General features: G+C 53.4%; 1 protein-coding gene and 2 non-coding genes across 10 annotated transcripts in view; all 3 read left to right on the top strand.

Annotated features, from left to right (window-relative positions):
• Positions 1-15,074, top strand: part of AP1B1 (adaptor related protein complex 1 subunit beta 1) — a 52,467-nt gene extending 37,393 nt beyond the window's left edge. For 5 of the 8 annotated variants that reach the window (XM_032883337.1, XM_032883339.1, XM_032883338.1 and 2 more), the window contains 12 exons: positions 950-1,048; positions 1,570-1,829; positions 3,077-3,278; positions 4,031-4,051; positions 4,600-4,743; positions 9,471-9,616; positions 11,390-11,519; positions 11,811-11,895; positions 12,623-12,709; positions 12,818-12,972; positions 13,664-13,672; positions 14,554-15,074. In XM_032883337.1, the coding sequence (XP_032739228.1) occupies positions 950-1,048; positions 1,570-1,829; positions 3,077-3,278; positions 4,031-4,051; positions 4,600-4,743; positions 9,471-9,616; positions 11,390-11,519; positions 11,811-11,895; positions 12,623-12,709; positions 12,818-12,972; positions 13,664-13,672; positions 14,554-14,628 (1,413 nt within the window). In that variant the 3' untranslated portion in view covers positions 14,629-15,074. The remainder of the gene's footprint in view (positions 1-949; positions 1,049-1,569; positions 1,830-3,076; positions 3,279-4,030; positions 4,052-4,599; positions 4,744-9,470; positions 9,617-11,389; positions 11,520-11,810; positions 11,896-12,622; positions 12,710-12,817; positions 12,973-13,663; positions 13,673-14,553) is intronic. The other 3 variants (XM_032883343.1, XM_032883341.1, XM_032883344.1) reach the window with 3 other exon arrangements.
• LOC116882823 lies at positions 10,161-10,257 on the top strand. The gene has a single exon (XR_004385705.1). It is a non-coding gene; the product is annotated as a small nucleolar RNA SNORD125 (small nucleolar RNA).
• Positions 15,075-20,667: 5,593 nt separating the features above from the next.
• On the top strand, positions 20,668-20,770 carry LOC116882824. The gene has a single exon (XR_004385706.1). It is a non-coding gene; the product is annotated as a small nucleolar RNA U13 (small nucleolar RNA).
• The last annotated feature ends 4,780 nt before the right edge of the window (positions 20,771-25,550 follow it).

The following is a 25,550-nucleotide window of genomic DNA, read 5'->3' as shown; positions in this document are numbered from 1 at the left end:
TAGGCATGATCTCTGTCCATAGGACAGGCTGGTGGCTGGAAAGCATTCTAATAGTGTGGGGGAGTGCTGATGAGGGAGTGCAGGAAGCTGCAGAAGCGTGGGGTTGCTGGGGCAGCATGAGCTCCAAAGGGTGAGAAGAGGTTGGCCAGGCTGAGGGCATGATCAGGTGAAGGCAGCAGCAGCAGGGTGAAAGCTGAGAGAGGGCTGGGCTGGGTTGGTTCTCACCTTCTGGTAGACGCCCTACTCCTTAATGACAGGCTGACTGTGGGTCCTCCTGGCCCAGTCTGTCAGTGGTACCATCTCTGCTTGTTGACAGATGGTCCCTTTAAGAAGCACACCAGCTAGGAGCGCCTGGGTGGCTCAGTGGGTTGGGCCTCTGCCTTCAGCTCAGGTCATGATCTCAGGGTCCTGGGATCGAGCCCGCATCGAGCTCTCTGCTCAGCAGGGAGCCTGCTTCCTTCTCTCTCTCTGCCTGCCTCCCTGTGTACTTGTGATCTCCCTCTCTGTCAAAAGAATAAATAAAATCTTAAAAAAGAATTCTAGCAGACTATTTCCCACACATATTATCCTTCTTTAAAAAAAAAACAAAAACAAAAAACAAAAACACCAGCTACACATGTTGCCTTTTTAAGGTACGAAATCCTTAAGGCACTGTGAGTCTGGGAGCCCTGACAGGTTCCTGGGACCCTAGGGTAGGGTTGCCAGATAGTAGTGGCCATCTCCTTCCTGAATGGTAATGCCAAGGTCCAGGCTATTCAGCACTACTGTGACAACCCCCTGGCCTTAGTCTGTGCTCTGTGGCCAACTCCAAACCTGAGAAAGCTGCTTTCAGCTTCCAGGGCCTTTGAAAAATACCCTTCTCCATCTGTGAGGTCCTCATTTGGTTTCCTTCCATCCCCACATGAAGCCCTCGCTACTTATTCCTTGTCACCTTTCTGTCTTCCCACAGGTTCAGCTACAGCTACTAACAGCCATCGTGAAACTCTTTCTGAAGAAGCCGACAGAGACCCAGGAGCTGGTGCAGCAGGTCCTCAGCTTGGCCACTCAGGTCAGTGCCCCAGCCTTTCTGCTGCGCCCAGTGCAGGTCTCACTCCACAGGGGGTGCTGTGGTCTAAGGAGCCAGCCAGACCTTCGTGCCAGGGTTCTTCCCCTGAGGCTGGCATCACTAGAGGGGTTGGCCCTAGAGTAATCCAGGACCCCTGCTCAGGGAGCTCAGTCACAGGTAAATCAAGATGGAGTGGGTCAGGTGAGGAAGTCGAGACAGACTGTAAACAAAAGAGGGGAGGGAGGTCCAGAAGAACCAGAGGGTTTGTAGGACAGGGAAGACAGATTTTGGAGTGGAGCGAAGAGTGGGGACAGGAGTGGGAATCCCCTGTTTAACACTGGGCTAGGGGAGGAAATCGAGGGGCCAGGCCATGTTTAGGGACAGGTTAATGGGACTGCTTAGGATCAGTGTTCAGCGCTGTGACCATGCCCAGGTCATGGGATTTGGGGAGGAGCTCCTTCCTTCCCAGCTGGTTGCTCTGCTATGAATTTAATATGCTTCTTGTCACCTCCCCACTGCTTAAGGACTCTGATAACCCAGACTTGCGGGACCGTGGCTACATCTATTGGCGTCTGCTCTCCACGGACCCAGTGGCTGCCAAGGAGGTGGTGTTGGCTGAGAAGCCACTCATCTCTGAAGAGACGGACCTCATTGAGCCCACATTGCTGGACGAGCTCATCTGCTACATTGGCACCCTGGCCTCCGTCTACCATAAGCCTCCCAGCGCCTTTGTGGAGGGGGGCCGGGGCGTTGTGCACAAGAGCCTGCCACCACGCACTGCCTCGTGAGTGAAGTTGGCCAGTCTCTAGGCTGAGCCTCCCTACCTGGTTTTCCGGTTCATTAGCCTAGGCATTCAGGCCTATTGTGGTAACCCTGGCCAGGCCTGAGTCTGAGGGAAATTACCATTATAGTGACATTTTTATTTTTATTTTTTAAAGATTTTATTTATTTATTTGACAGAGATTACAAATAGGCAGAGAGGCAGATGAGGGGTGGGGGAGAAGCAGGCTCCCTGCTGAGCAGAGAACCCGATGTGGGGCTCGATCCCAGGACCCTGAGATCATGACCTAAGCTGAAGGCAGAGGCTTAACACACTGAGCCACACAGGCAGCCCAAGTGACTTTTTTTAGAGATAGAGCATGTGAGCCAGGGGAGGGGCAGAGGGAAAGAGAATCTCAAGCTGACTTCACACAGCGTGGAGCTTGATCCCATGACCTGAGATCATGATCTGAGCTAAAAACAAGGGTCAGACGCTTAACCTACTGAGCCACCCAGACGCCCCCATCCTAATGACTTTTTAATGGATGTTTACCACAGAGGCACCTGAGTGGCTCAGTCATTAAGTGTCTGCCTTCAGCTCAGTCATGATCCCAGGGTTCTGAGATCCAGCCCCTCATTGGACTGTCTACTTGGCGGGAAGCCTGCTTCTCCCTCTTCTACCCCCCTGCTTGTGTTCCCTCTCTCGCTATGTCTCTCTTTGTCAAATAAAGAAATAAAATCTTTAAAAAAAAAAAAAAAAAGAAAAGAAAAAATGTTTACTACATACAGGGTGACCTCATTTGATCTTTACAACAGCTCAAAGAGGTATCCCCATTTAACAGAAGAGGACAATAGGACAGAGAGCTTGAGGGTCTGGTGTGGCATCCCACAGCCAGCACAGCTAGTCTCAGACTTGAATCTAATTCCAGAGCCCTGTTCTTCTCACCCTCCTCTGCCACCCCCTGGTGGTTGGTTTGGCCTGCATACCCAGTCCTCCAGGGCGGGCATCCAGTCTTTAGAGTGCACTGAGTGGTGGAAATAGACAGCCCCTCCCTTCACTCACCCCCATGATGCTGGATCTCTTGGAGAGCCAAAAAGATCGATCAGGCGTGGGAAGGGGGAAGAGGAGGGGCCGTGTAGACAGCCCTTCTGGAACAGTGTGGAGATCCAGGTGCCTGTGCTGGGGGAGGATCCTGGAGACTGAGGACTCTGACCTCCCTGAAACAGCCCAGCGCCCAACCCACTGACCCTCTCCCTCCTATGTCCTCACAGGAGTGAGAGCACCGAGAGCCCTGAGACTGCCCCTGCCGGAGCACCCTCTGGTGAACAGCCGGATGTCATCCCCACCCAGGGCGACCTGTTGGGTGACCTCCTCAACTTGGACCTCGGCCCCCCAGTAGGTGGCCCACCTCTGGCCACCTCCTCAGTGCAGATGGGAGCCGTAGACCTTCTTGGTGGAGGCCTCGACAGCTTGGTATGTCCTGGGGCCCTCTGTGGATAACATTAATAATGACCTTCAGAGGAATAGTCAGTGTGCGCCCAGTCTGTGCCATTCACCAACCGAGGGCCTCAGGGTACACCTGTCTGCGAAGGTTACTGTGTCACTCCCTACTTAGAGGGGAGAAAACTGAGGCTTCAAGAGTTCAAGTGACCTTTCCTCTAGGAGTGCACAATATGTTGCAGACACGGGACTTAGTCGCTTGCCGGGCCACTATATCTGGAGCCTGTAGGGCTAGAGGAGCCACAGCAGTGTCCACTTACTCCCACACCCTCCACCAGCTTGGTGCAACAGCCCAGGAGGCCTGAGAGGCCCAGGGCGGGTCAGGGATAGTCCCTCCTCCCCTGTAGAAAGGGGGTGGTAAGACTGGACTGGTTATCTCCCCGGGACTTGTTCAGGCAGCAGGTAGAGCCAGGAGGAGGGGTAGCAGAGCCCCTGTCACTTGGCCATGTCTGGCTCAGGTCCCCGAGGCATGACACAGGAAAGGGTAGGAAGGGCCATGGCATAAGACGTGGGTGGTGGAGTGAAGCCCTGAAAGCAGTGCCCTTCATAAAGATAGTCTGGGCCCCCCTTAAGCCTGGCACAGTCTTGCCCCAGACTCCTCTCGGGAACAGCAGTGACTAATCTATTCCCTCTTTCCCTCTCTCTCTTGTCTCTGTCTTCTTTCCTGGCTTTTCTCTCTGCATGTGGCTGCCTGTTCTCTTCACCCTGCCTGCTTCTGCTTGGAGATGGGGGATGAGCCTGAAGGGGTATGGTTCAACCCTTGCGCCACCAAGCCTTTGTCTCTGCTCTTCCTGAGTGCTGGCCCAGCATCCCAAGGGGTGGATGATGTCAAAGCTGTCCTCCCTGCTGAGCTGTGGCCTTGTATCGAATGTCCCGTCTCAGTACCCTGAGACAAAGTTTCCTTGTCATCCCGAGGATCACCGGCTCTCTCAGTTTCCCCGGGCCCTCTGTGACAACCTAAAGGGTGTGGTCCTGTCAGCTTAGCACAGCCTCACCACAGAGTACTCCTTTTATCCGTGGGCTGCAGGTTAGTTTACACACGTCCCAGCCCTTTCCCAAGGTCACTCACCCCTAAAGCTGGAGGCTTGCAGGTCATGGAGGGCACAGTGTTTGTTTCTTCTCCACCCCCTCACCCTGTCTTGTCTCTGCAACTTAGAGCTGGTGTGACAACAGCCCTGCAGCCCCCCTCCTGCCCCATCCCATTTTCTAAAGTGCCAGGTTGTTCCACTCATGCCGGGCCCTTGAGGTCCCCACTTCTAATGCCTGCCTCTGACCCCTTTCCCTTCCCTTCCAGATTGGGGGCCCCAATTTTGTGGCACCCCCAGCAGCAGCAGTCCCACCAAACCTAGGAACATCCATGGGCAGTGGTCTGAGTGACCTCTTCGACTTGACCAGTGGCGTGGGCACGCTGTCGGGATCGTATGTGGCCCCCAAAGCAGTAAGTACTGTATCTCCTTCCATGGCAGGAGCAGAGGGAAGTTAGATACTGACTGATGTTCTTTAAATGGCCTGTTCTGTGGAATCAGCTCAGGCCAACAGGGATGGGTGCCAGGGTCTGTGGGAGCACAGGGAAGAAATGCTAGGCCGGCCCTGGGGGCCTGGGAAGACCTCCCGGGCAGGGCTACTGCAGCTCAGGCCTGTAAATCAAGTCAGAATTAGGTGAAAGTGGAGAGAAGGCTCCAGGTAGCTGTCACAGCCTGTGGTCAGGCCTGGAGCGGAGGGAGAGCCCGCACCTCACAGAGAACTGGCAGAGGTCCCATCTAGTTGGAGCAGCAGTTCTCAGGGCTGTCTCCCACCTGGTGCCCCTTTCTGATGACAGATGTTGTCTAAGGTGTCCTTTATTTCCTGTGCTCAAAGGTGTCTGGACTACAGCCTACCTATACATGTCACTTCAAAATTAGTAAGATGCTAACACTTCTTTTTTTTTTTTTTTTTTTTAATTTAAAGATCTTATTTATTTGACAGAGATCACAAGTAGGCAGAGGCAGGCAGAGAGAGAGGAAGGGAAGCAGGCTCCCCGCTGAGCAGAGAGCCCAACTCAGGACTCGGTCCCGGGACCCCAAGATCATGATCTGAGCCGAAGGCAGAGGCCCAACCCCCTGAGCCACCTAGGCGCCCCAAGATGCTAGGACCTCTTAAAGGAGACAGAAAGGGAAGAGAATAAAATGATATATTTCCATATCGTAAAGGCTTTGGAAGATCTGATGAAGCTGTCAGGTGTTGGTGGCTGTGTAGAGTCACCACGACGGCCACAGGTAGTGTTTGTAACTCAGGTGCTGTGGACCATGTGGTTAGTGGTATCCTTAGTTCCTGAAATGGTGACTGACTCCCAGTAAAGTCCCCGTAAAACAAAAAACAGGCTTTCTTTGATTTTCACTGTAATTGGGTTCCCAGCAATTTCAGGATATGTTGAAACCATGCAAAACATACTGCAGGGATGCAGGACAGTTGCTCATTGAGGGTACAGTTGTCCTCCCAACAGTATGTCCAGCATCCCTGACCAGCCTTTGTGCCATCTGCAGATGCCCCGTAGATGCCCACCGTGCTACTAAGGCCTGGTACTCCCCAGGACTCCCACCTAGACTAGCAATTAGGGAGGGAAGAAGCTGGCAAGGTCCACATTGCCAGGCCGTGAGGGTCTCTCTCAGTCCTGGTGCAGTAGAGCCGTTAGAAGGTTTTAAGCAGAGATGAAATGTATTTACACTGGAGGGAGATTGCTTTGGCTACACTGTGGCAGGCAGGTTGGCAGGGCTAGGACAGAAGGCGCCCAGTGAGGAGACCGGCAGGAACTGCTGTGTGCTCATGGTGCCTAGACAAGGGCAGCTTTGAAGGCAGAGGCAAAAGGCTGCCCTGGAGAGCTCCTCAGGAGGTGGGACTGGCAGGATGTGGGGCCTGGCGGGGAGGGAAGGATGCTGGCTCCAGCAGTGGGATGAGGGAGGTGCTGTTTGCAGAGCTGGGGGCGAGAGAGAGGAAGGAGTGCCGGGTTTGCAAGGCAGGAACACGTGGGCCTGGCTCTGAGGACAGCGAGGTGTGGGCCACACCCTCAGCATCAAGGAAGCTGCCAGGGGGTTCAGACCTGACCTTGACCCCCTCACAACGCTCAGGGCAGGCCCTGTGTCTGCCACTTTGTTCCAGCCAGAGCCCCTCTCTCTCTTCCAAGGTCCCCTCCCAAGACCAGGACCCAGCTGGGCTTTAGGGGTGAGGTGAGCTCTCGGTTGTGCCTGGGGAGCTGTGAGCCAGTGCCTGCTTTGACCTCACCAGCCGTGCCTGCAGTGGTGGTGGCCAGAGCCCCCAGTAGAGAGCAGGTTTAGTGCAGGCCCGTGGCACAGCCCCCACCCCGCCGAATCCCGCCAGAAGCCTTATGGCACTGTACTTCGTGTTTCACAGAGGACAAATCTCAGTGCTTTTGCCTAAGGTCACATAGCAGCTAAGCCACAGTCTGAAACTGAATGCATGGTGCTTGCACCAAAGTCCCCGTTCCTGATCTTGATATGGTCATGCCCCACAGTGTTTGAGAACGTCCTATGTGCCTTAGTGTCCTAGGCTGTCAGAATAACTAATTACTGTCCAGAGTAGCTACTTCAGTGCGTGAGGCCAGGACATACGTGTTAAAAGCCCAATGTAGGGGCGCCTGAGTGGCTCAGTCGTTGAGCTTCTGTCTTTGGCTCAGGTTATGACCTTAGTGTCCTGGGCTGGAGCTCCACGTCGGACTCCCTGCTCAGCAGGAAGCCTCTTCAGCTCCCCCTGCTTGTGTTCCCTCTCTAGTTGTCTCTCTTTGTCAAATAAATAAATAAAATCTTTAAAAAAAAAAAAAAAAAGCCCAATGTAACGGGCATAAGGCAGGATCAAATGACAGAAGAGCAGCAAAGAATCCTGCAATCCTGTGGGTGCCAGGCCTTGCCAGGACTGCTGAGCTGCCAGAAATGTAAAGTCGGGAGCTGGCTCTCTGCGTGTGTGTTCATTTTAATGGATGGTATCACTGCTTTTTCTTAGTGGAGGCCCAGATGGGTGGACCAACAGTGAGTGCTGGAAAGGAGATGTTAGGGAATCACTCCGTCAGAGGAATTTAGGACAAGCTTCCTGGAAGAGGAGTCCTTACAACAAAGGACTTTTCCCATTATCTTAGACACAGGAGTCTCTGGGGTCTGGATGTGTTCTTCCTTCAGAAGCAGCAGGTGTGTCATCTGTGTTTTCCTAACAGCCATGTGACTGCCTAGAATGGTTTGTCCTATGGGCATTCTCCCTGCCACAACTGTGGGGGTAAATACGTTCTACAGTAACTTTCCCAGTCAAGGGAATGAGGCTTTCTCTGCAGAAGAACTTGGGAGTTCCTGAAGTATCTGGACGAGTGGATGGTGATGTTTCCTTGGGTCCTTCAGCAAATAGTGAGAATTAGTTTAGTTTAATTTAGATTAAATTAAACTAAGTCTAAACTAATTAGTCTAAACTAATTTAGACTAATTTAGATTAGTTCTGTCATAGCACCTGTGCTAGATTCCGTGAAGCCACAGTGACCAAGAGAAATGCGGTCCCCACAGGCAGCAGCCGGTCCCAGGTGACAGAGGCAGTTCTGCAAGAGCTGTGAAAGGTGGCCTGCTAGAGGTTGGGGCCCCGGGAAGCTGCTCTGGGGGCCTGGGCAGGGCTCAGAGCTCTCTGCTTGCCTGTCTCAGCTGAGGCTGAAGCCCTGTGATTCTGCCCTCACACCTTTGTCCTGGGGAAACAAAAGATGATTATGTTAGCGAGTGTGGTGGGGGTGGGCATGCTAAAGCACTTTCCAGACTGGAGGGGTTGGGGGGGACAGAGGCAGAGGAGCAGGTTCAGTCGATCCCTGGCAGAGGGGGGCCCCGGGACATGGAGGCCATGGGCAGTGGAAGTGCTGCAGCGTTGGAGGGGTTTTTGCCATAATCAGATTCGCATCTTTTTAAAGTTCTATTTATTTAAGTAATCTCTCTGCCCCCTTGTGGGGCTCAAACTTATGACCCCAAGCTCAAGAGTCAGCCAGGTGCCTCCAGATTCGCACTTTAGAAGATGATTCAGGTGCTGCAGAGAGTGGGGAGGGATTGAGGTACCGCAGGGGCTGCTGTCTTACCTGGTGGACTCTGACTGTGGTTCAGATGCACGTGCTGCCTGCTGAGGGGAGCAGAGGCCTTGGCTGCAGATGGAGGAGGTAGTGGTGACAGGGTCCCGGCTGCAGGGACCGTGGTGTGGGGCTTGGGGTCGGCTGAGGGTGGGGATCCAGATGGCATTGAGGTTCCTGGTGGTGGCACCTTGAGAGACGGTGAGATGTTCACACAGCACACCTTGGGGCAGTTCTTGAGGAGGCCTGGGTCTTTTGACCTTGGGGCTGGGCAGGGGGTGTGGGGACGCTGAGAATAGGGTCCTCAAAGGCATTTGTACCACTCTGGATGACGCCTGCAGATGTCCTTCCTGGTTGGGGCTTTAATTCAAGCTGTTTTACCCTGTAAATGCTGCCTGAATGCCAATGGCCCAGCAAGCTGTAAGCCAAGGACGTGAAAAAGAAAAGCAGAGCCCTTTCCTCAAAGAGCTGGCTGGGTCCAGGTGAGACAGACACACAGGGTTGCATTCGTCTGCTAACATGTCCTGGTAGCGTGGAGGTAGGGAAGGAGCTAGGTGCGGGCTTCCCAAAGGCGGCGGCTCTTGAGCTCACACTCCTATGACAGCCACGCAGCAGAGGGCCTGCCAGGAGAGAGGTCCTCTTAGGTACTGTCCTTGGTCAGCCCAGTTTCTACAATTAAAAGGCCAGCCTTGCCTCCTGTGAGGAAGGACAGCCTGTGACAGCCAGGGAGGCCTCGAGCTCTGGCTGAGGCCCCGGATGCCCTTAGGCTCTTTTTCACTCTGCTCGGCTCTTCAGGAGGCTGGCAGGGCCCACTTTTCTCTTTGCCTCTCTCAGCCTCCTTACTGAGTGTTCCTTCTTGGACCTCTGAAGACTCAGGTCAGCCCTTGGGCACACCAAGCACCAGTCTACCCCACGCTGCTCTGATACACAGCCACGCTGTCGTGTGTGGTCAATCTGCAAGGCCCCTAAGGGAGAGGGAGAGACCGTAAAGGAGAGGAGTCGAGTGGGGGGGTGGGTAGCCTCAGGTGGGCTGTTAACTTTTAGGGAAGTGGCAAACTTGAGCCTCCTGTCTACTCCCTTGCCTGTAGGTGTGGCTCCCAGCCATGAAGGCCAAGGGGTTGGAGATTTCAGGTACTTTCACCCGCCAGGTGGGTTCCATCTCCATGGACCTGCAGCTGACCAACAAGGCATTACAGGTCATGACCGACTTTGCCATCCAGTTCAACCGCAACAGGTACGTTCCCAAGGCCAGTGTGAAAAGAGCCCTTGCTGGTGATTGCAGGCAGGGGTCGAGAGCTCTGAGGGATCTGGTGCCTCATGGGTGCATCGCGGCCCAAACTCTCTAAAGCAATGACTTTTTTCCCTTCCCCACGACCTCTTTATGTGGACCCCCAAAGTACCAGGCAGAGGGTCGTCTCCCCTTATTTTTGCCTTCTTCCACTGCTCAAAGAGTGTTTGCTGACGAAAACCCCCAGCTCCAGACCAGGAGCCCACCTTTAGCAAACACTCCACATGACGGGATGGAGCCCCCTCTCCAGGCCTAAGTCGCTGCCACCACAGGGCCCAGCTGTAAGAAGGCTGACGGGGAGCGAACCTGCCTCCCAGCCAGCACCTTGTGGCACAGGTTTAAACCATCAGACGGGGCCTCTGGGAGTGGTGGCTGCACCGGGCCCCTCACCCAACGAGGTCCCCTGTACTGGAGGTCCTGGGGAAGGTTTCCTCTCTGGCACCATTGGGGTCTTCATGGACCAGGCCAGCTAGGCTAGGGCTCTCCTGGGGACCCAAGCAGCCTCTCCTGATGATTCTTCTTCCTGAGCGGCTCTAGTGATGAGCAAACTGAGCCTCTAAGAAGTTGACTGAAGGGGCAGCTTCCTCAGGGAGAGCCCGTGGGCCCTCTCTCAGCTCAGATGGCCCTAGAGTTCAAAGAATCACTCCAGATTCCAAGGGAAAGTCTCAACGATTGCTCACAACAGACTCACAGCGTGCTGACAATGCCCTGGGTGGCAGGCCTATGCGAGGACTTTAGAAGTATTATCTTACTTTGAGCTACTGGACAGCCCAGTGAGGTCAATGCCATTGTCCCCTTTTCAGTAAATAATGACACTTGGGCTCAGAGAGGACCAGTGCCTTGTGCAGAATGACACAGCAGGCTGTGGGGGATCTTCCAGGAAAGCCTGAAGAGTGGGCCACCACAGAGGCCTGGGGTTCCCCCCATCGTCTCCCAAAGTATCCCAGGCAGGTCTGATTGCCGTCGTGGGTGGAGAGCAGGCAAGGTCAGGCAGGTTAAGCTCTGGATCTCAGCAGTGCTACTTAGCCCATAGTATCTGAGCACAGGCTTCGCCCTCCCTGAGTTTCCATGTCTTGGAAGATGAGAGAATGTACATCTCTCACTGTTTTTATGAGAGTAGGAGTTGGTATATCAAATGCCCGGCCTGGGCACAGTGAGCTGTCACTGCGTGGTCCCATGTCTCACACTCCTGGGGATCCTCCCCGCCTCATTTACCTATGTGTTGCTTTGCTAAGAAGTAGAACTTTCCTGAATCTCTCTCTGGCTAGTTCTAGCCCTGACAGTAAAACCTGGTGTCTTGCTTGGGATGGTCACATCCTTCTTGGAAGGTGGGGATTGGTAGCAGAAACTTGGGCAGTCAGAGTCTTCAGTCAGAAGCAGCTTATAGTTCAGGCCTCTGGTGTTAGGTGGAACTCCTCAAGTGCAGGACAGAGCAAGGCCATGTTCACCTGGGCCTGCTCCACACGTAGCCCAGAAAAAGTGGAGCCCACTTGGGAGTTAAGCCTGCAGCTGGCCCAGGGCTCATTCCTCCTGTCCACACAGCCATTGAGAGGGGGGCCATGAACATGAACTCTCCCAGGCCCAGAGCTGAGGTGAAACCAGCTTACTGGACAGGCTTCTTGCCACCCACTGCCCTAGCTCTGGAGCCTGAGGAGCCCGCCCGTCCCACGTCAGCACCTGTTCCCCCTGCCATTCCTGCGGGGGCTTCTCTCTCCCCAGCTTCGGCCTGGCCCCTGCTGCCCCCCTCCAGGTCCACGCACCACTCAGCCCCAACCAGACTGTGGAGATATCCCTGCCTCTCAACACGGTGGGCTCGGTCATGAAGATGGAGCCTCTGAACAACCTCCAGGTGTGTTCCAGGCGGGGCTAAGCACCCCACTCCTTACCTGCCCACCTACCACAGGGGCCTGGTGGAGAGGTCTGGGGCTTCTCCTTTGTTGGCTAAGGGGTGTGTCTGTGGAGTTGTGCTCTTTGCCAAAGATCTGGCAAGGGAGACCTGATCCGAGGGGACGAAGGGGCATGGTTACCAGGGAAGGTGTGTGAGGGGACCTGGTCAGGTGGAGGCACAGGGAGCAGGCCCTTCCTGGGGCCTCAGAGGTCGTATCAAGCACATGGGACCAATCAGTGGCCTTGTTCCTAGGTGGCTGTGAAGAACAACATTGACGTCTTCTACTTCAGCACTTTGTATCCACTGCACATCCTCTTTGTGGAGGATGGGAAGATGGGTGAGTCCTGAGGGTGCCCCGAGAGTCCCCGGAATATATGATTGGCTTGGCCCCACAATGGAGTCTGTGAGTTGCCGGCCCCTCTGCAGAGCCTGAGGTGAGGGTCACCCCTCCATCAAGGACCACTGAGTGTTGTCTGGCCAGCTCTTTCCCTCAGTGGGGGCCATGCTATGCAGGAGTTGTCTCCTGAGTTCTGCTCTGCCCGCCCCTCAGCTTTGCCTGTGGTCTCTAGACAGGCCTCCCATGGACTCCTGAGTTGTAGAGCCCAGACCATGTCACACTGGATGTCCATCTCCTGTGCCCTGACTGGAACCCCTAAGAAGACTCATCCCCATGCCAGGAGGGCTCACTGCCAGCTCAGAGCTGAGCAGAGGACTTTGCCCACGTCATCTCTCGGTCACCACAGAAGCCCTGTGACACAGGCTATGATTAACGAGCAGGCTGTTTGGGGCCAGAGCAGGAGGGAGTGCATGTGTGGGTGCTGGGAAGGAGAGATTTAAGGCTCAAGGGGGAGGGGGAAGCCCAGGGTCTTTTGGGAGCAGCACTGGTGGCCACTGTCACAGAGCTAAAGGTTTGTTCAGGGAAGCAGGAGGGGGCTGTGGCAGAGCTCGTGCCTGTCTTCAGCTTCAAGTTTGTGCCCCCGAAAAACCCATTCCCTGCTGGGTGTTATTGAGTGGGGCCCCAGGTTTATCAGGGTTCCATCTTCTACCTTGTCCCCAACCCCCAGACCGGCAGATGTTCCTGGCCACGTGGAAGGACATTCCCAATGAAAATGAAGCCCAGTTCCAGATCAGAGACTGCCCCCTCAATGCGGGTAGGACTTCTCAGCCCTCCCCCGCCTTCCCGCCCCATCCATACTGCCCCTTACCTATACCCCCAGCCCTCCCCCACCACTGACTGGGGGCCCCTTTCTCACTCTCAGAGGCTGTGAGCAGCAGGCTACAGAGCAGCAACATCTTTACGGTCGCCAAGAGGAATGTGGAGGGCCAGGACATGCTCTACCAGTCCCTGAAGCTGACCAACGGCATCTGGGTGCTGGCGGAGCTGCGCATCCAGCCGGGCAATCCCAGCTTCACGGTGAGGGTCCCTGCTCCTGCCCTGCCAGCCCTGGGGTGTCTACCTCCATGTTCCAGGCAGCCTCTCCTCCCGCTCCTTCCCAGACCAGGGGTCAGTCTGAGAAGGTGTGCTCTAGCCCAGCTAGGCTGGGGTCCCTCTGAACGTGACATGAATGAGCCTCAGAATTCTGACCCTAGCTTCCAACTCAGTCCCGTCAGATTACTAGATAAGACACTAAACTGTGTCACCAGTGATTTGGTCTTGAAGATTCTATACAGTTGGGCCCCTTGAGAGGGCACAGTTGGCCTCAGGCCCACATGACTAGGAAATGGCACTGCTGGGCCCAGGTGCTGGCCCTCCTCCCACTCTTCCCTGCCCAAGGGCCCACCTGGGAGGGCACTGATCGTGAGCAACTTGCCCTTCTTGGGCTTCATGTCAGACCCCAGTCAGGACATGGCTTCCACGGAGTGTGTGGTTGCCCTGAAGGCCATGCTGCAGTTCCAGGCCCCAGAGAGCTCCAGGCTTTGCTTCTCACCCTGTGCCCCCGTCTCTGGCAGGCATGGCCCTGCAGATATGGCTCCCCGGGCCCCGCTGGCAGTGCTGGCACTATGGTTGGGCGGGGGCTGCAGCAGTAGCTTCGGTGGTGGTAATTTCCATCTCCCTGTGTTTGGTCGCTGCATGCCCACCTTCCCTGCTGGCGCCCGTGTTGCAGGACTTGGAGGTTAGCAGACTGCTTTTCTCTTCCTCTTTCCCCTCCATTCTCCTCAGCCACACCTCGCACAGCCTGTCTCCTGGCCTGGCTCCAGTGCACCCTGCCTCTCCTAGCCTCGCCTCACCCTGCTGCTCCCCAAAGCCGGGCAGACGTGCATGCAGGCGCGGGGCACCCCAAAGCTTCCCAACCAGGTGAACCCGACTGAGGAGCTGGTACCCCCACTTCCCAGCACGCAGAGCGTGTACAGAGCCCTGCAGAGAAGATCGGGGCCCCACGGGGCCACCACTGCTGGCTTCCAGAGCTCCGTTTGCTCCCCCCTTCCTCGTCGCACCCTTCAGTGGCAGCAACTTTGGCAGAAGTGCTGGTGGCACTTGCTTCTCTTCTGCCTACTCTCCAGCTCCCACAGTGGCGGAGCTGCCTGTGCTGGAGCCCAGGAAGACTCCCCAGCGACGCCCCCCCCCCCCCCCACCGACACTATCTCTCCAAATGGAAACCTCCTTTGCAGCCCTCACACCTCATCGGAGACCCCAGCCCTTCACGGGCAGTGACGGCCCCCAGCAGCTCTGTGGGGCAGGGTCCGGGTCCTCCCCGCCAGCCACCAGCTCATGATTCACTCTGCTTGGGCCACAGTGGCTGGGCTGACAGCAGGTGTGTGGGCTGCACGTATATTTGGTCCGCACCCAGCTGGCTGCTGCAGCCGCCCCCTCTGCTCCCTCCGCTTTACTACACATCTGCCCCAGCCGTGCTGCCACCAGGCCACGTGTGCACACCACACTCTTCCATCTGGCTCTCCTGCTCTTCTCCCTCCCTGTGTTCCCTCCCAGCCCCCGAGAGGATCCTGGGGAATTCTGAGCTCTGTCCATCCCCTGACCTCTCTCTCCCCCCTGCAGCTGTCCCTGAAATGTCGAGCACCAGAGGTGTCCCAACACGTGTACCAGGCCTACGAGACCATCCTCAAGAACTGAGGCCCCAACCAGTGCCCACCCCGGCCTTCTGCCAGCCCCAACAAGGAGCCCCCTGGGAGTGGCAGCACCTCCTTCCTGGAGACACTGAGCAAGGCTCTTGGACACCACGGAGTTCCCTGGTCCTGACTGCCGGGCCCACCTGGGTCCTCAGGGCAGGTTAGCATTCCTCCTGGAGTGAAATCTCAGTGTACCCCTGTGCCTGGGGACTCCCCTCTTCCGTTGCTGCTGACAGTTAGGGTCAGGTGAGGAGGGGACCAAAGGAAACAGAGCCAGAGAGGCCACAGAAGCTGATCAGGCAGACCCAGGGTTTTCTCTTCCTTTTCCTGACCAGTTCCTGAAGGGCGAGTGTGTGGCTCCCTCTTCGGGCTCCTGGCCTGGGAAGCCCCTGCCCCTGAGTCTCTCTTGGGTCAGTGTTAGAGGGCCTCCCCATTATCTGCTCTCAGGCCAGGCTGTCCTGGTGTATGGAGGGTCCTTTGGTGTGCCCAGAGAGCTCCTCTGTCAGGGGTCTGGGGCTCCCGGGGCCTACACCTCTACCTTCCCTCTCTGCATCCACCCAGGTGGGGCCCCCCCGGTTGTGCCCATCGGGCCTCAGCCTTCTGAGCACTGACCCACACGGGCAAGACTGGGCAGAAACGCCCGAAGCCCCGGCCCAGGCTCCTGCCCCCCAGCAGTTGCACACATCAACTCACCCCACTCCTTTTCTTGCCCCTGAGGACGGTGACTGCCTACAGTATAGTCCTTGGCGTCCCCTGTGTTTCTGGAGCAGAGACAGGACTGAGGGATGGGGCACATGGGCGAGCAGGGTGCTTCCCATCTGGGGTTTCTTTGGGGTTTCTCCTTAGTGTCTGCTGCCCTCCCCCTGGCCTCCCAGATTTCCGTTGTGTCTGACAGAGCATTAGGTTTTCCTGTACTGCTGTTTAATAATAAAGAAAGATTCTGCTTTTGGCAATCACGGACACTTTTTTCCCCCTCCACTAATTGTCAGAATTGAAAATTGCCTCCCAGTGGTTGAGGATGGCTTTCTGAGCCCTGCAGTAACTAATATTCATAGTATATATACATACACATACATATATGTAGATACGTATACTACAGTATACATAATATACATACACATATATATAATGTATGTTTATTCTTATTTTCAAAAAGAGAAAATGAATAAAAATGATGACATCAAGTGTGTCCCTGGCCAGTGTGTCAGGTCCTGAGGCTCTTGTGGGTGGGGTCCTGGGTCCAGGATCAAGGGCTTGAACTGTGTGCCTGGCCCCTCCCCTGGCACTCTGAGGACAGGGCCTTTCCCTCTACCCTGTCCTTAAAAATGGATGTCTGAGGCCTGCTGATCTCCCTGGCACCGCTCCTGCCCTTGATCGTAACTCCACCCAGCCCTCTTGCCTTTTGATGTTGGCTGGAGGGCTGTCTTCTGTTTTGGTTTTCCTCCTCTCCCTGCCATCGTGAAGGTTCCCAGGAGCCATGGAGAGGTGCTCTGGTGGTGGCAGGAGAGAGGGAACGGTCAGATAGGCGGGGCACCAGGCCTGTCTGGGCAGGCTCTTCCCCCACCCTGCATCCGTGGCCGGATGAGTGGGGCGCCCACCCGGCTGCCACCAAGGACATTCCATGTGACCCCAGTGCTGGGATTGGCCTGGATCCCAGGGGAGGGCAGCCAGACCAAGGGCAGGGCCCCAGTGGCAAAGCTGCTTGTGGTTTTCAGTGCCTGGTGGCCTGGAGGCCTTCAGTCTGCCTCTAAGGGAGGAGCAGCCTGGGTGCCCTCGCCCCATTTCAGCCCACCATTCCCTGCACTGCCCACTTCCGACCCACTGCTGCCTTCCCGGCGCTGGGAGGCTGAAAGAAGAGCACATGAGCAGGAGTTCCTGGCCTTCCACTGCCCCCCATCTGACCCCTGGGGCTGAAAAGTCTAGAGCTGACCAATTTCTTTGATCACACAATCCAGTTCTCAGTTTACCTGAAAGTCCAGAGCTCAGAAGACCCTATACCGATGCGGCTGGAGTACCCCCGGCTGTGGGCTAGAAGAGAGGGCTGGGAGCCCTTGAGGAGACTTTGGCCCTGGCCTGCAGTATCGCCTGCTGCTCCTGGCTGCTTGAGGGCCTGGCTCCCACCCAGGATCCCGTGCGTGCGCTGCCAGTCATGGCTCCCCACCCCTCAGCCACGGACGGCAGATGTGAAGTGCAGGGTAGCTGTCCGCAGCAGAGTGGTGTTGGGTGAGCAAGTCCAAGGACCATGTACCGGGGGTGAGGAGAAAGGCTGGCCTGCTGGAATGGAACACCTGGGACCGTCATCAAACACTTGGGGTTTGCCCTCATGTATAAAGCTGTGCTAGGGCCTCAAGCCATTTTGGGCAGGACCTGACTATGAATGTGCCTTTCTCCCACTCACATGGCACCTGGCATGATGGGACCCAGTAGAGTCTTAACATTTGCAGGGAGAGGGGCGCCTGGGAGGCTCAGTGGGTTAAAGCATTTGTCTTAGGCTCAGGTCATGATCTCCAGGTCCTGGGATTGAGCCCCAGGTAATGCTTCCTACTCCCCGCAAGGGAGCCTGCTTCTCCCTCTCCCTCTGCCCCTCCCCCCACTCATGCTGTTTCTCTCAAATAAATAATTTTTTTCTTAGATTTTATTTGTCAGGGAGAGAAAGCACAAGCAGGGTGAGTGGCAGGCAGAAGAAGCAGGCTCGCTAATAAGCAAGGAGCCCAATGCAGGGCTCCATCCCAGGACCCTGGGATCATGACCTGAGCCAAAAGCAGATGCTTAACCAACTGAGCTACCCAGGTGCCCCTCAAATAAATAAAATCTAAAACAAGGGGCGCCTGGGTGGCTCAGTGGGTTAAAGCCTCTGCTTTCGGCTCAGGTCATGATCCCAGAGTCCTGGGATCGAGTCCCGCATCGGGCTCTCTGCTCAGCAGGAGGCCTGCTTCTCTTCCTCTCTCTCTCTCTGCCTCTCTGCCTACTTGTGATCTCTATCTGTCAAATAAATAAATAAAATCTTAAAAAAAAAATCTAAAACAAAACAAAACAAAAATTTGCAGGGAGAAACTGAGGCAGAGGGCATGCTCACTCCCAGTTCCCCAAGCCTGGGCCTTCCCACATCACTGCATCAGAAAAACAAGCACCCAGGGCCACCACTAGGACGTAGGCCTTTAGGAGAAGTGCTTTAGGGGATAGCCAGCCAGTCCCAACTCTGTGCCCTTTGGCTTCCTCCCTCCCCCACCTTACTAAGGACCCATCATGCGCCTCTTCACCTTCCTCTTCATCACACTGCCTGGTCCTGATGTGCTCAGGCCTGCCCCCTCTCGGGAGCCTTAGCATCCTGCTGGAGGTTCTGAGCCTTCCCAGCCAGTAGGGGAACTCAGCCAGGGGCCTGAGGGGTTCCCTGTGTGCCAGACACTGCTATGGCCTGCAGGGTGACCTCATTTTCCTTTTCTTCAGCTAGTGGTTTGCTTTTTTTTTTTTTTATTTTTTTTTATTTTATCCATGGAGAGGGCCGGATTCCAGACCATGGGTAAAAGATAAGCCACACAAAAGATCCCTCCCACCCTTCCTCAGTTCTTAGTTTTGCTCCCAGGAGGCAAACTTTGTTGCTAGATTTGGGTTGTTCCCCGCCCCCACCCCCAGGAATATTCTGTACATGATTAGAAGCAAATCCACAGAGATATTTGCCAAACAAATGGCAGTACATTCCAGATACTACCAGCACTTTGCTTTTCTTAACCTATCAGTACTAATAGACCCACCCCAGAATTTCTTGGGTGGGTGAACGGGCTGCCCTTGGCCGGAGCCTATGGACAGACATTCAGGCAGTTTCCGTCTTCTGTGAGTCCAAGCAACAGTGCAGTCAATACCAGCCCACATGCGGCCTTGCTCGTGGGCCGATGCAGCTGTGGGATCTAGCTCCAGAATTGCTAGGCCAGAGGGTATAGCATTTTCTGTTTTAAATTGTACTTCTTGTTTTGAGAAGGCAATGTATTCACATGGCTCGAAATCCAAAAGGCAAAAAAAAAAAGTGAAAAATCCTACTCCTCATTCCTCTCCGCAAAGAAACCAATGTTACTCCAAAGGCACTCAAAGATGTCCAATATGGCTTTTTCCCCTTTTATACACAACGGGTAGCATGGAATAACCCCGATCTGCGCCATGTTCTATCTTGGAGACTTTTCCATTATCACCCCATTACAGAGAGGGTCCTCATGCCTTTTTATCACAGCTGTGTGCTTTTCCATTGAGTGGAGGTGCTGTCCTGAGCCAGAAGCCCCACAATGCCCATTAAGTTGGCCTAGGGTGTTGCTAGTACAAGTGATACTGCGAAGAATATTCACTTTCATACATGGACAAATCCGTTAGGCACGAGTTAATGGGTCAAAGGTAAGTGCGCTTATAATTTTGAGAGCTGTTGCTAAAAATTCTCCAGTTTACATTTCCACCAGCCAGGAATGAGATGCCTATGGTCCCCCATACCATCACAGACAACCCAGTGTATAGATGTGTGCCAAACTGAGGGTGAAGAGTGGTACCTTACCGTGTTCTCAATGTGCCTTTGTTTGTGTGTTTCCAAGCCACTTGCATGTCCCATTCTCTGGTTTTAAAGGATTTTAGGGGCGCCTGGGTGGCTTGATGGTTTGGGCCTCTACCTTCAGCTCAGGTCGTGATCTCAGGGTCTTGGGATCGAGCCCCACATCGGGCTCTCTGCTCAGTGGGGAGCCTGCTTCCCCCTCTCTCTCTGCCTGTCTCTCTGCCTTCTTGTGATCTCTCTCTCTCTGTCAAATAAATAAAATATTTAAAAAAAATAAAGGATTTTATTTAGGGTACCTGGGTGGCCCAGTTGGTTAAGCAACTGCCTTTGGCTCAGGTCATGATCCTGGAGTCCCAGGATGGAGTCCCACATCAGGCTCTCTGCTCAGCAGGGAGTCTGCTGCTCCCTCTCAACTTCCCCCTCTTGTATTCTCTCTTAAGTAAATAAATAAAATCATTTAAAAGTTTTTTTTATTTACCAATTTATTTGAGAGAGAGAGTGCACATGAGCATGTTGAGGGGCAGAGGGAAGGGGAGAGAGACTCTTAAACAGACTGCACTGAGTGCAGAGCCTGACGAAGGGGTTGATCTCATGGCCCTAAGATCATGAACTGAGCTGAAACCAAGAGTCAGATGCTTAACTGAGCCACCCAGGTGCTCCTGCATGTCCTATTCTGTGAGCTGCTTCATATTCATATTTTTTGCCCATTTGTATAGTTATTGGTCCTTTTCTTACTGATTTGTCATTATTTTTCCCCATTTTGTTACTGTCTTTTACTTCACCTTGTTGAAAGTGTTTTTGTATGCTGTCTTCCTTTAATCTCTTCTATACTTGCCTGAGCTGGTACTTTTCTGATCTTCATTTGTGCATTTCAATCCTGTTCCATCTGGGCTTTATGTTAGGGACAAGGTAGGGATCCAACTTTCTCTTTTCCCAGATGGTTACCCAGTTGTCTCCACACCATTCACTGAGTAATTCATCTTTTTTCCACAGAGCTGAAATGTCATTTGTAACATGTACTACATTTCCATATGTATATGAGTGCTTTTCTGGAGCCTGCTCTGCAGCAGAAATTCTTGTCTATTCATTGGCCACTGCGTTTTTTAAAAAAATATTATACCTTTATATTTCCATACTTATAATACCTGCTTATTCACCCTCTTTGTCCCAATTGAACTTTAAAACTATTTTCTTTTTTTTTTTAAAGATTTTATTTACTTATTTTAGAGAGAATGAGAGAGAGAGAGCAAGCAGGGATAGGGGCAGAGGCAGAGGGAGAAGCAGGTTCCCTGCTCAATTGACTAAGCCACATAGGCACCCCGAAACTACTTTGTCTTTAAAAAAATTTACTGTAGGGGTGCTTTGTGACTCAGGTGGTTAAGTGTCTGCCTTTGGCTTGGGTCATGATCCCAGGATCCTGGAACCAGGCCCCACGTTAGGCTCCTGGCTCAGCGGGGCATCTGGTTCTCTCTCTCTCTCAAATAAATAAAATCTTTTTTAAAAAATTCACTCTAGATCCTTTTGTAGTTCATAGGCGTGATGATTGGGTGTTTACGCCCTTGTGTGACATATGCTTCCCTTAAACTGTGTTGTGACCTCGCACATTACCCATCTGACGTGAAAAAAAAAAAAAAAATTAGCAGCAGCTCTTTCTGCCCATGGGTCCTGTCCCAGTGCTTTAATAAACCACCATTTTGCGCACACACACACACACACACATTCACACACACAAACTGTATTAATTTTATTTGGACCATACCAAATGTTTATATTAACCTACAGAGAACTGACATCTTTATCATGATGTCAATAATAACATTTACCTTTATATCAAAATATAGGAGTAGATGCTTCTCCACTGGTTCATGCTTTCCTTTATGTCTCTGTAATATCTTTAAAATATTTAAGATTTATTTATTTATTTATTTGAGAGAGAGAGAAATCACAAGTACGCAGAGAGGCAGGCAGAAAGAGAGGGGGAAGCAGGCTCCCTGCTGAGCAGAGAGCCCGATGTGGGGCTCAATCCCAGGACCCTGAGATCATGACCTGAGCCGAAGGCAGCGGCTTAACCCACTGAGCCACCCAGGCGCCCCAAATATTTTTATTTTTAAGTAATCTCTATACCCAGCGTGGGCCCTGAACCCACAACCCCAAGATCGAGTCCCACGTTCCACTGACTAAGCCAGCCAGGTGCCCCATGACTGTAATATTTTAAGTGTTCTTCATTCAAAAGTTCTTGCATGCACATTTATTTTTACATAGATTCATGAGGGTTTTTTTTTTTTTGGTTTCTCTTTGTAAAGGGGCTCTTTTCCATTCTTTCCTATATATATATTTATTATGTAATATAGATTTAATATATAAGCATAAGAGTAATATAGATTTAATATATAAACATAAGAATAATATAAATGTATAAAGTAACATAAGTTATGTAATAGAAAATTTGTAAACTAAACTCCAGACTTTATTCAGATTTGACTAGTTTCCCCACTCATGTCCTCATTCTGTTTCCAGATCCCACATTCCATGTGGTTATCATGTCTCCTCGAGCTCCTCTAATCTGTGACAGTTTCTCGGACTTTGTTTTTCATGACCTTGACAATTTTAAGGAGTACTGGCGGGTGTGTTGTAGACTATCCCTCAATTTTGGTCTGTTTTTCTCGTGGTTAGACAGGGTTGTGGGTTTTTAGGAAGAAGACCAGAGAGTGGCCCTTCTTTGTTACATCCAATCAGGGGCCCACAGCATCAGCCTCTCACTATCACCTTAGCCTGGATCACTTGGCCAAGGTCGTGTTCCCAGCTTTCTCCACCATGGAGTTCCTCTCTTCCCCTTTCCCTTAGTCTGTTCTTCAGAAGCAAGTCACTAAGTGCAGCCTACGCTCAGGAAAGATTGTGGGGGAAGGGAGTAGCTACATAATGACTTGAAATTCTTCTGTTGGAAAGAACTGCTTTCTTCTCCCATATTTATTTATTAATTCAGTCATATTTATCAGTCTGGACTCATGGATATTTATTTTCCCATTTGGATTTAATCCAAAAATATATTATTTTATTGCATAAATTGTTCCAGTTTGGCCATTGGGAGCCCTTTTGGGTAGACTCTGTGTCCCTTTGATATTACCCATCCTTTCGTTATTTTGCGGCTTCCTTGCTTTCTGGCATTTCAAGATGTCCCAGGCTCATCTTGTATCTGTCCTGCCCTGACCCTAGCATCAGCCATTTCTCCAAGGAGCTGGTTACTTTCACTGGCGAGCGGCCTTAGAAACGAAGATGTAAGTGCTGGGTGCCTTTGTTGTTCCTAGGGTAGCAATTCTAGGCCACCTCAGCAGATGGAGCTAGGAAATATCTCTGTGCATACTTACCCGTGTAGACACACATGGCCCTCCGTTGTTTTGTAACCAGTAGCTATTTGCATATAAAAAATGAAATTGTTTTATATGTATAAATCTTGTCCCCTCCCACTTGCTAAACTGTCTTGTTTTTCTCTCCGTTTTATCTCATCTCCTCCCACAACTGTGTGAAGTCAAGACCACTGTAATCCCATCACAAAGAGGGAAACAGGCTTAGAGAGTTCAAGTAACTTGCACAGACTGCACACCCCCTGGGGAGGAGACCTCAAACAGCCCCACTCTATTCTGTGCAGCCTCCTTGCGTCCTGAGGGCGGCGAGAGGTTGACCACCACACTCAGTGGGCAGCATTGTAAGGATGACCGAGGACCCACTATATGCCAGGCATCTGAGAGAGGGGTACCCCCCCCCCATCCAGGGCTCAGGGGGTGAGTCACTGTTGGGACAAGTGGTATGGTGCTGTGATTAATGGTCAGGACAGACCATGATGGAAGATCGGGGAGGGCCCCAGAGCCAATGGCCCTGGGAGCTGGATGCAGTCCAGGGTGCTCGACCCCAGGGAAGGTCTAGAATCAGGCCAGCTGGGGAAAAGCTGTGTGGGCACAGGGGGCAGGGAAGGGCGGTGCTCAGCAGGCTGACATCAGGAGGCTGTGGACTCAGGATTCTCCACCCAGTGCCTATGCCTGCCCGCCAGGGACCTCCCAGCCCGCCCCACTTTCTGTGGCTTAACCCTTCAGGGCTCAGCTTAGGTGTGGCGTCAGGCCTTTCCTGAGCCCCCAACCTTGGTAGGCTGGTCCTCCCCTGGGTCCCCACAGCCCCCAGAGCCCCCAGGCCTTTCCATCCATCTGTCTGTGCCTGGGTGCTTGCCTAGCTCCTTCACAAGCCACAGAGAGCAGGCAGGAACCAGCTTGGCCACTGTGGGCCCAGCACCAGGTTCTACGGGCCACAGGAACAGATGTGTGGATGCTTGATGAGCGCTCTCTGTGGAGCCTAGGGCCTTCGGAGCTGCAGACAGCACCCTAACTGCCTCTCCTTGGGCAGGAAGTGAGGGGACCGCTGAGGGAAACTCTGAAATTCACATCCCAGCCCGTTTTCTGGCTTGCTAGTCTTTGGGAAGCTTGGCACCTGGGTGGCCCACTCAGGTCCTAGCTCCACTCAGTCCCCACAGATAAAGGGAGCTTCCTTAAAGTCCTTTCCCGCAGGGCCACACACCCCGGCTGATCTCCTCCCAAAAGCCCTCTGGTCCCTGGGCTTCTCAGAAAGTCAGACCTGACGGTTGCAGTGCCCGTGCCATCACTTTCCTGCTGGGCAATCTCAGGCAAAACTTTGCATCTCCCCAGGCCTCCCTAAGCATGCGGCTATGGGGCAGGGCATGTCCATCCTAACTGGGGACTGCTGCTAGGGGTGCTGGTGCTCAAGTTTCCTAGGGAATGGGTCATCCCTGTGCAGTCTGCTGGACCTTGTAGGAGCTTTAGGACAGAGGAGAGTCCTCCGTCATTCCCAAACCAGGCACCAAGAAAGCACACTGGGACCCAGAGATGGCCCCTGTCCACACACACACGGCCCTGTTTGCTGGTTCTGAAGAAGCCCGCGAAGGCACTCTGTCCGAAAGTGAGGCAAGGAAGGTTTTCCAGAGTAAGGACATGCAGAACTAGCTCCCAAGGGTGGTCTTGCTCCCAAGGAGCAAGAAGAGAGGGTGCTCCAGTCAGAGATGTGGGCCCTACCCAGGGCCTGATGTCAGCCCCGAACCCTCCTGAATGCCAAAAGGGAACAGGAGCTTAGTTTATTGATTTTCAGCCTTGTTCCCCAAAGGAACTGAGGCAGCTTACAAAACCCAGAAGTCTGAAATGTTACAAAGCGACAGGGGAAGTTGGGTGAAGGGAAAGGATCATGGCAGGAAAGGAAGATGAAGCCAGGAGTCCCCACTTACTGGGCTTGAAGACCCAGAACACCTTCCAGAGGTTAGCCACAAGTCTGGCTCTGAGCTCCCTAATGGCTGAGGAGAAAAGTGAAAGAAGACCCAATTCCCTGACCTAATGTGGGAAGATGAAAACACAACCAGTCCTCTGGAGAAGCACCTTCTGTTGCCATCACCTGCTTCTCTGCCTCTCCTCACTTCAGGGCTAAGCTCCCCTCTCTCCTCCACTTCCCACACTATGCTCCTACAATTCCTGGATCCCATGTGTTCTAGAACCTACTCTCCTAAGGTAAGATTTTTCCCTCTCCCCACCTCTCCAGTCCTGGTGAGCAGTAATATTAGGAATGCTTGCTGAGGAGACGCACAAGTGTGAAGAGCCTGGTCAGTGCAGGAACGTACAGGCGTCCATACACCTCACCCAGTACCGGCGCATCTGGTCAGAGAAATGGGAGAGCCCCGCTCTGCAGGGAGGAGGTGAGCAGAAGCAGAGGATGGGGAACAGACTCTCCCAGCTGTAATGGAGAAGGAGCTTCTCACCAGTACCACAGAGGGGGGAATTTGAGCTTCTATGGAAGGTGGAGAAAACACGGCCTTAGCAGTGACAGAGGTGGTGCTGATCTTTCAGCCTTGTTGGGACGGGGATTTGGGGCTGAGCTACTGTGACCTGGTGTATAGCGGGCTCAGCACACTCTGTCCAGCCCCACCTGGATGTGGGCCATCTGCTATATTGTTTCATGCTGGACATTTACCTCTGTGTGCAGGAAAAAGCGGGAGAGCACCTCAGAGGAGACCACAGGCTATGCGACCGTCAGGGGCCACCCATTGGCACCCCCCACCCTGGAGGGTCGCCTCCCGGGCCTGTTTTTCTCTCTCAAAGGGAGATAACCAGGATAAGGCTGTAGATTCAGTAATCACTAATCAACAGCTTAGTGAAGGGCCCAGCACGTAGTAGGGTCTCAAGCAAGGTGTCTGCGTTTGATGGATGCGGAGCCCAGAGGCCCCACAGTGCGGAGACTCGCCCAAGGTCACACAGCTGGGGCTGTAGATCCGACCCGGGCGGCCCGACTCCCGCGGGCTGGGTTTGTCTGGAGCCAGCTTGCGGGAGCGGCGTTTAGAAGAGCGGACGCGG

The sequence above is a fragment of the Lontra canadensis genome, unplaced genomic scaffold (genome assembly GCF_010015895.1).
Source record: "Lontra canadensis isolate GAN:19392208 unplaced genomic scaffold, GSC_riverotter_1.0 scaffold87, whole genome shotgun sequence".
Classification (NCBI taxonomy): domain Eukaryota; kingdom Metazoa; phylum Chordata; class Mammalia; order Carnivora; family Mustelidae; genus Lontra; species Lontra canadensis.
Note: the sequence above shows the minus strand (reverse complement) of the source record. Positions and strands in the feature narration are given on the sequence as shown.